At 41.8% G+C, this 17,840-nt stretch overlaps 1 protein-coding gene and 1 long non-coding RNA gene across 2 annotated transcripts; both read right to left on the bottom strand.

Annotated features, from left to right (window-relative positions):
• Positions 1-5,906: 5,906 nt before the first annotated feature.
• On the bottom strand, positions 5,907-10,168 carry LOC310800568 (C-type lectin domain family 17, member A-like). Its single transcript, XM_083663185.1, has 6 exons — positions 9,848-10,168; positions 8,224-8,328; positions 7,950-8,117; positions 7,436-7,581; positions 7,157-7,260; positions 5,907-7,026 (listed from the first exon to the last, which is right to left on the bottom strand). The coding sequence occupies exons 1-6, from the start codon at positions 10,056-10,058 to the stop codon at positions 6,873-6,875; spliced, it is 888 nt and encodes a 295-aa protein (XP_083519311.1). The 5' UTR covers positions 10,059-10,168; the 3' UTR covers positions 5,907-6,872.
• A 3,470-nt stretch (positions 10,169-13,638) lies between these two features.
• LOC310800569 lies at positions 13,639-15,317 on the bottom strand. Its single transcript, XR_014553885.1, has 4 exons — positions 15,201-15,317; positions 14,231-14,376; positions 13,940-14,043; positions 13,639-13,809 (listed from the first exon to the last, which is right to left on the bottom strand). It is a non-coding gene; the product is annotated as an uncharacterized lncRNA (long non-coding RNA).
• Positions 15,318-17,840: the final 2,523 nt, after the last annotated feature.

Genomic DNA, 17,840 nt, shown 5'->3' on the forward strand with positions numbered 1-17,840 from the left:
GTTCCTTTTCCAAATACGACTTTTTAATGATGTATTAATACGTCATTTGTGAATTCTTTTTGAAATTACTCTTTTTAATTGTACGATTAGATAATTATTAAAGGAACACTCTATTCATTAGCTTAAGACTCTCCAGGGCCTACAAGGTATGTCAAATTTAAAATTAAAGTACATGTCTAATTTGCATTGTTTTACACAGTTTTTCTAGGCTAAGGCCAAAAGTGTCATGCAATGGGTAAATGGCATTTCCAATCGTTATTTCGAATCGGGGATTTAATATAGTGACTTCAAATACAATTCCAACTGGGTATTTCGAAAAGGAATAAGGAAACGATGTATTAAATGATGTTTTCAATTATGTATTCGTAATTCCATTTTGAAATACACTGTTTAATGGATGTTTTTGAAGTTCCTTTTCCAAATACGACTTTTTAATGATGTATTAATACGTCATTTGTGAATTCATTTTGAAATTATTCTTTTTAATTGTACGATTGGATAATTATTAAGGGGACACTCTATTCATTAGCGTAAGGCTCTCCTGGTCCTCCATATCGCTCCACCCACGCGCCCTTCACGGCAGGGTGAGCATAATTCAAGCTTTAGAAGTCAATCACTTTTTCGCAGGCCCAGTATTGCAATGAGTCACAACTGCCATCATTCCAGCTGTTTAGTCCTTGATTATAAAATGTGTCAACACAGTCTGCATTCCTAACACGTTGGTAGTGATCATTGGGCTGGCCTGTGGCTGTGTTCCAGAACCTGTTTAAAAAAGAAGAAAAATAGTCAACTGTACTAGATGGAAAATAAGATGCACAATGCATTATCATTATCAGGCCAACCTGTTGACTGTTTACTGTTAAATAGGACTGAAGAATGAATGTCTTACTTTGTGCTGTTCAGAGGTTTACCATCCACCCATTTCCAGACTCCCTCCTCAGCCCTGTCACTCAAACCAATCCAGATTACCTTCTTCAAGGAATTGATGAATTTCTGTTGAATCGTTTCAAAGACAAATGACATCACACACTGAAGCACTCAAACAAAGTGTGGAATGTGAGAGTTTTAATCCAACTTGCAATTAAACACCCTCTAAACTTTAGAGTCTAAAGAGACTTTTACAATCAAACAGCAAATTTAGGAGAAAAAAATGTGTTGCCACTTTTCCCTTTACCTGTTCTTCTTCAGTGTTTATGATGACCAGGTGTGCTCCTCTCTGTATGCACTCCTGCCTGCTGTCCTCCCAGGTCTTTTGATCAGTAGAAATGTAGTAAAAACTGTTGCTGAATGAGCTGCATCCTCCATCTTTACAGAAACGCTCTGCAAGAGGAAAGGATCTTAAGAGCAGCAAATAAAAGCACAATGCATATGCACACAAATGTAGAGTACATGCAAGTTCATGAATGTAAAACACACACACACACACACACGAACACACACACACACACACACACACACACACACACACACACACACACACACACACACAGGCTCTATTGCCCTATTTGCACAGGATCAGTATTATCTGGGGACCTCTGGTAATTTGCAATAGCTTTGCGTGTTAAGACTCACTGAGCTCAAAACAAGTCTTTCTCTTTTCAGCCCAGGTCTTGTTGAGGGTCTTTGTGTTTTCAGCCCAGGTCTTGTTGAGGGTCTTTGTGTTTTCAGCCCAGGTCTTGTTGAGGGTCTGCAGTTTGTAGAGGGATTCTTCTGCTAGTCTTCCATCAGTCTTTGTATCTGCACAGGAAATCCAAAACAGTGGTTAAATTTAGGTAGAGACAAATATACAAAATGGATGCTGAAGAGGGCAAATCTAATGTGTGATAGAGGAAGTGAATGGCTCACAGTGGACCACAACGCCTATAAGACCAGCCAGTAGGAGAAGACACATCAGCAGAAGACACACTACAGTCACCCTGTAGGGCTTGGTCACTGGCTGGATAACATCACCTGTAAGAACAAGACAGACCGGCCATGTTTTAGTAACACAAGCACCAGAGGGACTGTTACAGCTACTGAATATTGCTGTTTATTACAACATGACTGGCTATTTTCTGTTTTGCCGTGTGTGTGTGTGTGTGTGTGTGTGTGTGTCTGTGTGTGTGTGTGTGTGTGTGTGTGTGTGTGTGTGTGTGTGTGTGTGTGTGTGTGTGTCACTGGCGCCGGAACAAGGGGGACATGGGGACATTTTGTCCCCCTTAAAATTTTGTCCCCCTAAATTTTTTTTTTTTTTTTAAATCTGAGGGGGCAACTGCCCCTGACGCTTAGAGCCCACTTTACACTGTTTACACATACTGTGACACTTGTTAAAGCCGTGATCATTGTGGGATTATTACACCTGAGAGACAGACAGACCTGGACTCTGTACTGCACTCACTGTCATTGGCTGCTGCTATAATCGTATACGGTTATTGTTATTTTATTTTTGTGTTGAGATGACAAGTTTTGCACTGTGTTTCGAAGTGATAATATTAATAATAATAATAAGTTAAGTGTTTCTGCCTGTGTTGCTGTCTGTTGTAGTGTAATTATAAAATGACCTAAAGGGAGAGCAGGTCACCAAGTGAGTGAGAAAAGGAACAATACTGAATAATTACATCACTACAGTATAATCCTAATGTTAATTTAAAATGAGATATTCATCTAAATATGGCTAAAAATCATCCAAACGTCCATAAAAAAAAAAAAAAAAAAAAATTGTGTCCCCCTTATTGCAAACTCGTTCCGGGGCCACTGGTGTGTGTGTGTGTGTGTGTGTGTGTGTGTGTGTGTGTGTGTGTGTGTGTGTGTGTGTGTGTGTGTGTGTGTGTGTGTGTGTGTGTGTGTGTGTGTGTGTGTGTGTGTGTGCCCGTTCGTTTGTGCTACTCACCTAGTTGCTGATCTGGTGTGTTCTCCGTATTTGATCTGGGGTCACGTCCCCCATAGTTGTCTAAACTTTCATAGTGGTCCACTACCCTCGCATTGTCTAAACTTTCATAGTGGTCCACTACCCTCGCATTGTCTAAACTTTCATAGTGGTCCACTACCCCCTCCTCCACCTCGTCGCTCCCTCCAGCTGTGGCTAAGTCCCTCTCTTCCCTCTCTCGTAGATGCTCCTCTCTTTCCAGAGGATCTTCGTTGTCATAGATGTGAACGTGCTCGGACATCTCCATCTTCTGTCTCAATCATCAGCTACTGGGTGTGAGTGAGTGTGAAAGAAGGTAAAGAACACAGAGATACAAAGAGCTGTGTTAAACAGGATGTGGTTTCAGAGAAGCATGTATAGGCATTACCACACCTCTCAGAGTTTCAACCAGTATTATTTTTGAGTACAGAAACTCCCCGCCAACACTAAGGACTTTGATGAGCCCCTAGTGAAAAAGTTATATCAAGCCAAAGGGATACTAGGGGAAAAGTTCTGTCTTGCCCAAGTCTCAATTTCAACAATCACCAAATTGCTCAGTGGTCTGGACTCTAATATAACCACTGGCTTGGATGCCATCCCAGCCAGGTTCCTCTGAGATTCTGTAGAGGTTATTGCCCCTTATGTTACTCACATCATACATCTCTCAATCTCATAATCCAACATCCCACTAGAATCTGAAAAGGCAAGAGTTACAGCTTTATATAAAAAGGGCAGTATGAAGAAGCAAAGTAACTATAGGCCTGTTTCGATTTTAAGTGTCCTAAGTAACATCTTAGAGAGAGCGGTCTAACAGATTTTTAATTATGTTAACCTGAATATTTTATATGATTTTCAATCAGGTTTTAGACAATTTATAAACAAAATCCATTCAGCTTTTTTGTGAGTGGCTTCACTTTTCGCCCTGCCCAGGGCCGTTTCTGACCCTTTTGCGGCCCTATAGAGACACTGCATGAAATAGGCCACGCCCATCACGGGGGAAATCACTCCGTTACTCCCATAGACCAGCGTAATTTTCCTTGAATTAAACATACTGCAGCTAAATGCTGTTGTGTGGTGGGCTGCTCAGTGAGGGAGCCTATAGGGTTTCAGCCCTGTGTTGCAACCGAGGGGGCAGGCAGGCTTACCAGTATGTGGGTTGTGACTAGTCTCAGTCAAGACTTGTCAATGCCGCCCTCTAGAGGCCATGTGATGAAGCACATCATGAGTAAGAGGTTGGTTGGATGAGCAGCAGCAGACTGGCAGGAGACTGCCCAGTAGAACAGCCCTGGCAGCTCCAGCTCAGGTGCTACCAACTAAGGTAACGACCCACTCAGCTCTGCCAATCAGCAACCTGTAACAGACAGCACAGCAGAACAGCAAGACAGGCCTACAGTGGGTGGAGTCAGCAAACCATGAATTCAGACTCACAACACCACCTTCTGGGCACTAAAGGGAACTTTCACCCCCAAAAAGGGCCCCTCTCCATGATAGGAATAAAAAATAGATACAAATCCTATACGTAGGCTACATCAAAATATATTTAATGGCTTAATGACAGCGCACGGTGGCACAGTGGTACAGTGGTAGTGATGTCACCTCACAGCAAGAAGGTCCTGGGTTTGATTCCCGGCTGGGACGCTCAGGGTGTGTCCCCGCCCCATGTCTTCAGTGCCTACTGCCCAGGTGGGCTATCTCATGAAAAGGGCCTTTCTGTGTGGAGTTTCCTCCATCTAAGAACCCCCCATGAAAATCATGCAGAGGATCGTCACCTGACCAGTGACGGCTGAGCAGAAGTTGGGCCCGCTCAGTGTGAGCTGGAGTGTGGGGGTCGACAGAGTGAGGAAAAAGCTGCCCACCGCTCCTGGCCTGCTCCGAGGAGGAAGGACAAGCCAGGATTATATTTCACCAGCCACTGTGTGTGTGTGTGTGTGTGTGTGTGTGTGTGTGTGTGTGTGTGTGTGTGTGTGTGTGTGTGTGTGTGTGTGTGTGTGTGTGTGTGTGCGCGCGTGTGTGTGTGTGCTTTACCAAGTGTCTGGTCGGTCGATATTCTGATTTACAGATCTATTAAAACATCTGATCTCATTTACATTTTGTCTTTATCTGTTTCCAGGACTTTATTTTTTTAATGTATGTAGGTGCTGAATCTGCTGAGTTATGATTTATTTTATGCAAAATGCATTGACTGTATTGTAAACAATAGGGAAAACATCTAGAGCTCCATGCCCTGAACATTGTGTTTTTCATTGTTTGATGTAGTGTGTAATGAATGCTCAGTAGTGTTTTTAGTTAGACTGGCTTGGAGTTAGTCTGATCTGACAACAGTGTTTGGTTTTGACACAGATGAAAGTGTTTTGACAGAAGAGCCGAGCACAAGATCTCTATTCAGACTTGTTTTACATTATTTGCTGCTCTGTTCTTCATATAGCCTGCTACTAAACTGCAAAATAAGTCTTTTTATTATCTATATTCAAATAAAGCCTTGTTTTCTTGCTCTATTCAGTATCATGCGTCACTGAACAGATACTATCTAACAGTTTCCTCTCACTTCTCTACATGCAAGATTTTTTTTCTTTCTTTCACCTCTTTTGGCCTGCGTGCTGGAGGCTGACCCAATCACCCAGCTGACAGGAAGCTGTTTTAACAGGAAACACTCATTGTGGCAGTGGTGTGAAGTTAAGATATTTTATAAAGTTCTAATTGATGTGAGATGCATAAACTACCTGGCATTGTAAATCAACATCTCCTCTTCATTTGAAAGCTATGCATGCATTCATAAATAAATCAGAGATTGTAAATTCACAATCTTTTTAGAGTTGACATATCATTTGCACAATCAAGTGAGACTGATCTGCAGAAGTTGCCCATGCTCAGAATATGCAGTTTTTGCACACTGCACTAAAACTGACACGCATTTCCTGGACTTGATAAAATGAAGACTGGTTCACTAGCAAGGACCACAACAACAAAGGCAATCTCATGTGTTTCTAAAACATTTTATTTCTCAATCCAGACAGAATAAGTTGGCAAAATACATTTGATTTATATAGCACTTCTGTTCTTGTTCACTCATAAAAGCAAAGTTTGCAATGTACTTTATCATACGGCATAAAAGAAAGAAATGTAAACTATACAAAAATAAAAAATGGCAAAGCACATGGCAAAGGTGGTTAAAAAGAAAAACACCACAAGAAAATGACAAACCTGCAAAACGACAGTAGGTCAATGAAGGTGTAGATTGACGTGATTTGAAAGATAATACTGAAGTAGCTTATCTAAGTGCCTCAGGCAGGATGTAGCACAATCTAATCTTACTAACAAAAATCACTTAAGTCTTGAGTTGAGACTGTGGAAAAGAGGAGCTGGTAAATCTACACTTCTACTGGATGCTTAACAAATACTGATGCTGGTTACAACAGACATTCTTGTTCCGAAGCTCTGACAAAAAATAGATGACAAAGTGCTTTACAAACAATCAAAGACGATCCCCTAAATCTCTGAATGACAATGACAATCTTGGTGTTGGTGTAAAGTCACAATATGTTTTCATTTGAGATGACACAATGAGTGCGTTTACATGCAGACAATAAACTGTTTATTAGCGGATTTCTGGAGTTACCTGATTATTCAAATGGTCATGTAAACAGCATAAACTGATAAGCTTTATCCGTTTATGGCCGTTATCAGGTTATGAATAAACCGATAAACATACCTAGGTTTTTGGCCAATAACCTGTCTTTTGAGTGCATGTATACAGCGTATCAGGTTTCTTGTGGGTTTATACATTTGCGCATGTACAAGTTGCATGTAAAAAGTTGAATTACCGCCGCCTTCTGGAGAGAAATCCGACTAATTGACTGAATCATGTAAACCCGGGTTTTTCCTATTGTCGGATTATTAAAGTGCATGTAAACGCAGAAATCAGATTATTGCCATAAACTGATTACTCACAGTTATCAGTTTATTGGTGTGCATGTAAACGCACTCATTGTTAGAAGTCAAACACTTTTTCGCAGCCCCAGTATTGCAATGAGTCACATCTGGCATCATTCCAGCTGTTTAGTTCTTTATGATAATACATGTGAACACAGTCTGCATTTATTACACCTTGGTAGTGATCATTGGGCTGGCCTGTGGGCCAGAACCTGTTTAAAAAAGAAGAAGAAAAATAGTCAACTGTACTAGGTGGAAAATAAGATGCACAATGCATGATCATTATCAGGCCAACCTGTTGACTGTTTACTGTTAAATAGGACTGAATAATGAATGTCTTACTTGGTGCTGTTCAGAGGTTTACCATCCACCCATTTCCAGATTCCCTCCTCATCTCTGTCACTCAAACCAATCCAAATGATCTTGTTCAAGGAATTGATGAATTTCTGTTGAATTGTTTCAAAGACAAATGACATCACACACTTGTGAAGCACTCAAACAAAGTGTGAAATGTGAGAGTTTTAATCCAACTTCATCAAATTAAACACCCTCTAAAGAGACTTTTACAATGAAACAGCAAATTTAGGAGAGAAGAAAACGTGTTGCCACTTTTCCCTTTACCTGTTCTTCTTCAGTGTTTATGATGACCAGGTGTGCTCCTCTCTGTATGCACTCCTGCCTGCTGTCCTCCCAGCTCTTTCCATCAGTAGAAATGTAGTAAAAACTGTTGCTGAATAAGCTGCATCCTCCATCTTTACAGAAACGCTCTGCAAGAGGAGAGCATCTTAAGAGCAGCAAATAAAAGCACAATGCATATGCACACAAATGTACAGTACATGCAAGTTCATGAATGCAAAACACACACACACACACACGCACACACACACACACACACACACACACACACACACACACTCACACACACACACACACACACACACACACACACACACACACACACACACACACACACACACACACACACACACACACACACTCAGAGTAAAACCCTATTTGCATGGGATCAGTATTATCTGGGGACCTCTGGTAATTTGCAATAGCTTTTTGCGCAAGCTCGTGTGTGTGTGTGTGTGTGTGTGTGTGTGTGTGTATGTGTGTGTGTGTTAAGACTCACTGAGCTCAAACCAAGTCTTTCTCTTTTCAGCCCAGCAGGTCTTGTTGAGGGTCTTTGTGTTTTCAGCCCAGGTCTTGTTGAGGGTCTTTGTGTTTTCAGCCCAGGTCTTGTTGAGGGTCTGCAGTTTGTTGAGGGATTCTTCCTCTAGTCTTCCATCAGTCTTTGTATCTGCACAGGAAATCCAAAACAGTGGTTAATAGGTAGAGACAAAAACTACAAAATGGATGCTGAAGAGGGCAAATCTAATGTGTGATAGAGGAAGTGAATGGCTCACAGTGGACCACAACGCCTATAAGACCAGCCAGTAGGAGAAGACACATCAGCAGCAGACACACTACAGTCACCCTGCAGGGCTTCTTCACTGGCTGGATAACATCAGCTGTAAGAACAACAAGACAGACCGGCCATGTTTTATTAACACAAGCACCAGAGGGACTGTTACAGCTACTGAATATTGCTGTTCATTACAACATGACTGGCTATTTCCTGTTTTTGTCATATGTGTGTGTGTGTGTGTGTGTGTGTGTGTGTGTGTGTGTGTGTGTGTGTGTGTGTGTGTGTGTGTGTGTGCAACGGCGCTGGAAGCACGGTGCGGTGGGCGCTGCAGCACCCCCTGGTGGCAAGAGATCTAAATAAATATATATATATATATACCGTAAATTCCGGACTATAAGCCGCACCTTTTTTCCCGTTTTTTGGCCTTTTTTGGCCCCTGCGGCTTATATAACGGTGCGGCTTATCTATGGATTTTTTCCAAAAAAAAAAAAATCTCTCTTTTTTAGCACTCTTTCTAACTATAAATCCTATATAACTATAATAAGTTTTAATTTCCTCTCTTGCCCTCTTTTCACCACACTGTATGACACTGTATGACACTGTGTGCACTGTAAAAAACAACACAGGTGGTGTTGTGTTATGTTGTTTTGTTGAAATGTTAATAAATGGGAGCTTCCTCAAAGAGCCATCTCTTTCCCGACAATCCCCTCTGTGCATGAACCCTTACATATGGTAATTAAACATTAAAACACAATTAAAAAAAAAAAAAAAAAAAATACCATTAAAACACCCGCGGCTTATAGTCCGGTGCGGCTTATATAAGAAAAAAATAGTCAACTTTGCAGGTGCGGCTTATACACCGGTGCGGCTTATAGTCCGGAATTTACGGTATATATTTTTACAGTGCACCTGAACGCAACATGCAAAATACCCGCTGAATAAGTGTCCAAATGTTCATGTAATTCTGGCCAATACTCCACTTCTGTTATAACATTTCAGTCTGGAAGATATAATCTTTATGACTAAAAGGCTAAATGAATAGCTTAGAAAATGAATAGCCCCGGGGGCCCATGGTACTATTAATCCAGCCCTAGATATATGGGAGGAATAGCAGGTAGGCTATCACTGTCCCTGAGTCCTGAGGGTAAATTGAGTAATGCTGCAGAGAAGAGGAGAAGACACTGAATAATGACATCACAACAGTATAATCCTAATGTTATTTTAAAATGAATTATTCCTCTAAATATGGCTAAAAGTCCAAAAAGGGTGGGAGAGAGAATGAGGATTCCAACACAGCAGTGGGAGCAAGTGGTGACATGGAGGTGAGTGAGAAAAGGTGACTGAATAATGACACAACAGTCTAATCTTAATGTTAATATTCCTCTAATCTGGCGACAAAGTGCCCTTTTTTTTTTCAAATTTTCCGGCGCCCGCAATGTTGAATCGGTGGCTACGGCCTTGCAGCACCCCCTACCTAAAAGTACTTCCAGCGCCACTGTGTGTGTGTGTGTGTGTGTGTGTGTGTGTGTGTGTGTGTGTGTGTGTGTGTGTGTGTGTGTGTGTGTGTGTGTGTGTGTGTGTGTGTGTGTGTGTGTGTGTGCCTGTTTGGTTGTGCTACTCACCTAATTGCTGATCTGGTGTGTTCTCCGTATTTGATCTGGGGTCACTTCCCCCATAGTTGTCTAAACTTTCATAGATGACCACTACCCTCTCCTCCACCTCGTCGCTCCCTCCAGCTGTGACTAAGGCCCTCTCTTTCCTCTCTCGTAGTTGCTCCTCTCTTTCCAGAGGATCGTCGTTGTCGTAGATGTGAACGTGCTCAGACATCTCCATCTTCTGTCTCAATCATCAGCTACTGGGTGTGAGTGAGTGTGAAACCAGTAAACAACACCGAGATACAAAGAGCTGTGTTAAACAGGATGTGGTTTCACAGAAGCATGCGCTGCTGTCGTGCAGAAACCTTGTATCTCCAAAAAAGCTTTTTTTCACAAGGAAGAAAAAACGTTCACATTTTAATATACAGTGTAATAGTAATAACATTAACCAGTAATATAACATCTTTCACTGGTCCAAAGTACCTGAAACTTTCACAGGTTATTTTTTGGTAGCGTACCCCCTAAATCCATTTATGAAATAAAAAGATAATGGCCAAATTTGGAGATACAAGGTTTCCACCTGACAGCAGCGACATTATCACGCGCACCAGTTGCCCAGGTCTGAACTAAGGTAATGACCCACTTAGCTCTGCCAATCAGCAACCTGTAACAGACAGCACAGCAGAACAGAACAGCAAGACAGGCCTACAGTGGGTGGAGTCATCACACCATGAATTCAGACTCACAACACCACCTTCTTGGCACTAAAGAGAACTTTCACCCCCAAAAAGGGCCCCTCTCCATGATAGGAGTAAAAAATAGATACAAATCCTATACGTAGGCTACATCAAAATATATTGAATGGCTTAATAACAGCACAAACTGCAAAATAAGTATGTTTTTTATGATCCATGTCCAAATAAAGCCTTGTTTCCTTGCTCCATTCAGTATCATGCGTCTCTGTGCAGATACTAACAGTTTCTCCTCACTTCTCTACATGCAAGATTGTTTTTTCACCTTTTTTGGCCTGAGTGCTGGAGGCTGAGCCAATCACCCAGCTGACAGGAAGCCGTTCTAACAGGAAACACTCATTGTGGCAGTGGTGTGAAGTTAAGATATTTTATAAAGTTCTAATTGATGTGAAGATACATTGTAAGTCAACATCTCTTCATTTGAAAGCTATGCATGCATTCATAAATAAATCAGATTGTAAATTAACAATTTTTAGAAGTCCCATATCATTTGCACAACCGAGACTGATCTGCTGAAGTTGCCCACTAAAACTGATGTGGTAACCTCACAGTAAGTGAGCCACTGGTGTTTAACCTCGACTATACCACCTTCAGTTTCATTGAGCAGAAGGAGCTCAACACCAAGAATGTATTCGAAAACACCCATTAACTGACTGGTTCTTAAAATTCACCCAGAATGAGGCATGAATCAAGTTTAGCCAAAGATAGTTTTTAATACAATACATGTTCAGGGTACAAGATATATATACACACATGTTAAAAAGTTAAATTGCTCGGACAGGTATGCTATCTTCCTCTGGCCACAGCATCCGCCCGGGTGCTCGAAGTGCCTGAGTGCACGCCCGCACTCTTCTACAGCAGCGGTGTGCCTGTGAGAGTAGAGAGAGCGAGAAGAAAAACCACAGCACCACAAGACAGCATGCAAGAACAAATCACACTTTAAAACGGAAGGGGGGAACATGCAGTCCCCCGACTACTACAAACCCCATGTGCACACTTGTTCCTTATCACTACACCACCTGAGTACAAGTCAAGTCAAGTTTATTTGTATAGCACATTTCATACACAGAGGCAATTCAAAGTGCTTCACATAAAATGGTTGACAGGAAAATAAAATAAAAGAGAATAAAATGGACATTTAAAAGCATCACAACAAAACTTTAAAAAGAGTATAAAAAGTGCATTAAGCAACAGGCGCAGCAGTTGCAGAAAGAGCTACAAGATTGCCCTCATACACCAGCACCACACCAGAAGCTGCTACGGGGTCGGAACGGCACTCTGCAAGCTACCAAGGACCAGGACGCGCCCTGCCACAGCGAGACGGTGGCCAACTAGAGGAGTACAATGAGAACAGAACATTTAGCACATAACCACACCACGCACAGTGGTATTAAATGGTTTCACAATACAAGATGGATAGCAACGAAAATCAAAACCCTAAGGAGACAGTGGCTGATCCGGCATATAGTCTCCCCGCCTGGATTTCTGAGTTGTGGTATTTGGCACTGCCAACATACCCAGGTTAAGTCTCCTGCCTGCACAAGACGTTTGATGGAATTTAACAATTGGTCAGGCCTCCCGACTCACTGGCTTGAGTCTGTGGGCGTAAAGGGAGAATTTAGGACACAATCACCACCACACATGAAGAGTCAGGTCATAAAACTAAACATTGGTGTTTACCCACTTTGATTAGGAGCAATTATTACCTAACAGTGGCATGACCTGTCTGAGAGGTCCACACCCGTTGAAAGTCAAGCCAACTCTGGCTCCCTGCTCCCTCATGGAGTAATAAGCTTCCCCCCCCACACACACAGGCAGTGGTGGTGATTGCACCTGTAATTGGCGACCAGCCCTGTTCAATCAGGTCCAGGGCACCACACTGACTTATAGTGAACGCATTTCCTGGACTTGATCAAATGAAGACTGGTTCACTAGCGACGACCACAACACAACAATATATAATTTAAAGGTTGAATGAAATGTCAGATGTGTGCATGTGTGTATGCTGAGGTGAAGATGGAGGAGGATGTCATCTGTTAGGCTGGTCTGGGAGGACGTGCTGAAGACCGGGCGGAGGGAGACTCCGTATGGGGGTTCCATCTCAGGCGTGTTCCTGCCCGAGCTGATGAGAGAACCCCCAGACGGAACCTAGAATGAGATGTGAGAGAGGTATGCACCAGATTGAATAAGAAGGAATGAGGGATGTGAGGATGAGGGATGAGGTAGGAAGGTGGGTGGATGAAGGTAAGTGAGGGTGGGTCGAGATATTTGAGACAGACAGGGCAGGATGGATTCACCAGGTATAAGTAACCTTGCCAGGTAAATTAGAGTAGTGGTTGAGGCGTGGCCCTGCTCCCAAACCTAAGTTAACAGGTCAACTTCCATTTCTTCTCACATGGATTCAGAACTGATTCACAGCATCATGTATGGTCAATTTTGCTCATTTGTTTTAGTAAAATACTGTAAAAGACTGAGCTGTAAGCCAACTGAATCAAGGCAATCTCATGTGTTTCTAAAACATTTTATTTGTCAATCCAGACAGAATAAATTGGCAAAATACATTTGATTTATATAGCACTTCTGTTCTTGTTCACTCATAAAAGCAAAGTTTACAATGTACTTTATCATACGGCATAAAAGAAAGAAATGTCAACTATACAAAAATTAAAAATGGCAAAGCACATGGCAAAGGTGGTTAAAAATAAAAACACCACAAGAAAATGACAAACCTGCAAAACGACAGTAGGTCAATGAAGGTGTAGTTTGACGTGATTTGAAAGATAATACTGAAGTAGCTTATCTAAGTGCCTCAGGCAGGATGTAGCACAATCTAATCTTACTAACAAAAATCACTTGAAGTCTTGAGTTGAGACTGTGGAAAAGAGGAGCTGGTAAATCTACACTTCTACTGGATGCTTAACAAATACTGATGCTGGTCACAACAGACATTCTTGTTCTGAAGCTATGACAAAAAATAGATGACAAAGTGCTTTACAAACAAAAGACGATCCCCATAATCTCTGAATGACAATCTTGGTGTTGGTGTAAAGTCACAACATGTTTTCATTTGAGATGACACAATGTTAGAAGTCAATCACTTTTTCGCAGGCCCAGAATTGCAATGAGTCACATCTGGCATCATTCCAGCTGTTTAGTTCTTGATTAAATAATATGTGAACACAGTCTGCATTCATTACATCATGGTAGTGATCATTGGGCTGGCCTGGGTTCCAGAAACTGTTTAAAAAAGAAGAAGAAAAATAGTCAACTGTACTAGATGGAAAATAAGATCCACAATGCATTATCATTATCAGGCCAACCTGTTGACTGTTTACTGTTAAATAGGACTGAAGAATGAATGTCTTACCCTGTGCTGTTCAGAGGTTTACCATCCACCCATTTCCAGACTCCCTCCTCATCCCTGTCACTCAAACCAATCCAAATAATCTTCTTTAAGGAATTGATGAATTTCTGTTGAATCGTTTCAAAGACAAATTACAACACACACTTGTGAAGCACTCAAACAAAGTGTGGAATGTGAGAGTTTTAATCCAACTTCATCCAATTAAACACTCTAAACTTTAGAGTCTAAAGACACTTTTACAATCAAACAGCACATTTAAGAGAAACAAAAACGTGTTGCCACTTTTCCCTTTACCTGTTCTTCTTCAGTGTTTATGATGACCAGGTCTGCTCCTCTCTGTATGCACTCCTGCCTGCTGTTCTCCCAGCTCTTTTGATCAGTAGAAATGTAGTAAAAACTGTTGCTGAATAAGCTGCATCCTCCATCTTTACAGAAACGCTCTGCAAGAGGAGAGCATCTTAAGAGCAGCAAATAAAAGCACAATGCATATGCACACAAATGTACAGTACATGCAAGTTCATGAATGCAAATGCGCACGCGCGCACACACACACACACACACACCCACACACACACATGCACACACACACACACACACACACATACACAAAACTGTACACACACACACACACACACACTGACACACAGCTTATCTGTGTGTGTGTGTGTGTGTGTGTGTGTGTGTGTGTGTGTGTGTGTGTGTGTGTGTGTGTGTGTGTGTGTGTGTGTGTGTGTGTGTGTGTGTGTTTAGACTCACTGAGCTCAGACCAAGTCTTTATCTTTTCAGCCCAGGTCTTGTTGAGGTTCTGCAGTTTGTTGAGGGATTCTTCTGCTAGTCTTCCATCAGTCTTTGTATCTGCGCAGGAAATCCAAAACAGTGGTTAAATTTAGGTAGAGACAAATATACAAAATGGATGCTGAAGAGGGCAAATCTAATGTGTGATAGAGAAAGTGAATGGCTCACAGTGGACCACAACGCCTATAAGACCAGCCAGTAGGAGAAGACACAGCAGCAGCAGACACACTACAGTCACCCTGTAGGTCTTGGTCACTAGCTGGATAACATCAGCTGTATGAACAACAAAACAGACCGGCCATGTTTTAGTAACACAAGCACCAGAGGGACTGTTATAGCTACTGAATATTGCTGTTCATTACAACATGACTGGCTATGTTCTGTTTTGTCGTGTGTGTGTGTGTGTGTGTGTGTGTGTGTGTGTGTGTGTGTGTGTGTGTGTGTGTGCCTGTTTGGTTGTGCTACTCACCTAATTGCTGATCTGGTGTGTTCTCCTTATTTGATCTGGGGTCACGTCCTCCATAGTTGTCTAAACTATCATAGATGTCCACTACCCTCTCCTCCACCTCGTCACTCCCTCCAGCTGAGTCCCTCTCTTCCTTCTCTTGTAGATGCTCCTCTCTTTCCAGAGGATCTTCGTTGTCGTAGATGTGAACGTGCTCAGACATCTCCATCTTCTGTCTCAATCATCAGCTACTGGGTGTGAGTGAGTGTGAAACCAGTAAACAATACAGATATACAAAGAGCTGTGTTAAACAGGATGTGGTTTCAGGGAAGCATAAATATAGGCATTATCACATCTCTCAGAGTTTTAACCAGTATTTTGAGTACAGAAACTCCCCGCCAACACTAAGGACTTTGAGCCCCTAGTGAAAAAGTTCTATCAAGCCTAAGGGATACTAGGGGAACAGTTCTCTCTTGCCCAAGTCTCAATTTCAACAATCACCAAATTGCTCAGTGGTCTGGACTCTAATAAAGCCACTGGCTTGGATGCCATCCCAGCCAGGTTCCTCTGAGAGTCCGTAGAGGTCATTGGCCCTTATGTTACTCACATCATAAATCTCTCAATCTCATAATCCAACATCCCACTAGAATCTAAAAAGGCAAGAGTTACAGCTTTATATAAAAAGGGCAGTATGAAGGAGCAAAGCACCTCATAGGCCTGTTTCTATTTTAAGTGTCCTAAGTAAAATCTTAGAGAGAGCTGTCTACGAACAGATTTTTAATTATGTTAACCTGAATATTTTATATGATTTTCAATCAGGTTTTAGACAATTTATAAACGAAATCCATTCAGACAAACTATAATCTGCATCAAGATGTGTGTATTATCCTGCCTCCTCAGTCAACAGGTGAGTCTTTGGTGTGATGACGGTGTTCAAGCAGGTTGAAACTAGCACTTGTTACATGCTTGTAGCTGTGAGCATCTTCTTTTTTTTCAAATATTTATTTTCAGTTTCATTTATTTTCAGGCTCAGACACAAGAAAAGAAAAGAAAGAAAAGGCATCATCGACACTCGATATTACTTTTTCTTTTCCTGTCTCTCTGTTTTTTACACACACACTAACATTTAACCCCCCCACTCCTCCCACGCACGCACGCACGCACACGCACACACACACACACACACACACACACACACACACATATATATATATATATATATATATATATATATATATATATATATATATATATATATATATATATACAGGAATTAAATGGGGGGAAGGGGGAAGGAAAGGGAAAGGAAACAAAATAATCTATAACCAAAAAACAAGACAAAAAAGGAAGGCGAGTTACACCTGCTGCTCAGCTGGAAGCCTCTGAAGGCTATTTATATTATATGAAAGAAAGGGTTACCCATCTATCAGTAAATTTTCCAAAAGCACCTTTTAGTGAGAACTTAATTTTTTCTAGTTTAAGGAAACTCATCATGTCCTCTAACCATGAAGCTGCTGATGGGGGACCAGGTGATTTCCAAGAGAGTAAGATTCTCCTTCGTGCGAGGAGAGCGGAAAAGGCGATGATTATGTGTAGGTGTTTGGTGCGCAAATTTACCAAAGTAATACCAGGAACGCCGAAAATAGCAATCAGGGGACACGATCGCTGCAGCTGAACATAAATTGGGACAGAAATAGAACATGACTAAGGTTGGCAGGAGCGTGAGCATCTTGACAAATAATGTAATTATAAGTCACCAATAATAGCTCACGACCTCAAGTCAATAAACAAGCCTTGAAAGGACTTGCTAGCAAACCACTTCCACATGCACATCATGTGAAATGAAGCAATCTTCCTCGATGCAAAATGCTCTGAAAAATGTCTGCAGCAGCCTGGATGTGTAGCTTCATTACGGGCCATCAGCTGGCTTGTGAAAACACAACAGTCGCCTAGCAACATCAGCACATGGAGATGTTTGTGCCTGTCTGGAAAGCATCAAACCTGCTTAGAGTTCATCTGATGTCACTTGAGGTTGAAATGATGGATTCATTTGAGCAATATCGAAATAAGTTGAAGATGTTCTTCTCTCAACACAAAGACACATTATAGGAGGCGATCTGGCGTTTCATGCGATCATTGTTGATGTTATCGATGTTATTATCACCACTGTCCAAATGTCCTCAAACAGACTGATGATGGCAGCAGCTGTGGCATCTTTGCGTGTTTGTGGTCTGAAGCAGTTGTGTTCGTTGTAAAGATGATCAAATTTGTTGAGAATGAGGAACAAATGTGTGTTGCTATTAAGTTGTCAGAGCAACTACATGATACAGAGCGTTTATGAGAAAACGTTGGTCTGGCTTTTCTCCTTGTTATGAGGATATTGTGATTGGTGCTCTGTTGATGGGTCAAGCTGCATGTTCTCTATTGTGTCAAGACTATCTCTCCACCCTACTATTCTATGTAATAGTGGTAGGGAACTGTCCCCTCACATATGGTGGCCATGCACCGGGGCACCGTGGGGCAGTGGTAGCGCTCTCGCCTCGCACTCACAGCAAGAATGTCGTGGGTTTGATTCCTGCCTGGGATGCTGTTGGTACTGGTATGCCTTCAGTGCCTGGTGCCCAGGTGGGCTAATTCGTGAAAAGGGCCTTTCTGTGTGGAGTT

The sequence above is a fragment of the Poromitra crassiceps genome (assembly GCF_964638095.1).
Source record: "Poromitra crassiceps genome assembly, chromosome: 30".
In the NCBI taxonomy this organism is placed as follows: Eukaryota; Metazoa; Chordata; class Actinopteri; order Beryciformes; family Melamphaidae; genus Poromitra; species Poromitra crassiceps.

What these genes read in the sequence shown, in the direction of transcription:
- LOC310800568 (XM_083663185.1), bottom strand. Translation starts at nt 10,058, where the DNA reads ATGGAGATGTCTGAGCACGTTCACATCTACGACAACGACGATCCTCTG. An exon ending in TATAGGCGTTGTGGTCCACT is followed by an intron (nt 8,118 to 8,223) that starts GTGAGCCATTCA and finishes TTTCCTGTGCAG; the next exon opens with ATACAAAGACTGATGGAAGA. An exon ending in TAAACACTGAAGAAGAACAG is followed by an intron (nt 7,261 to 7,435) that starts GTAAAGGGAAAA and finishes ACAATTCAACAG; the next exon opens with AAATTCATCAATTCCTTGAA.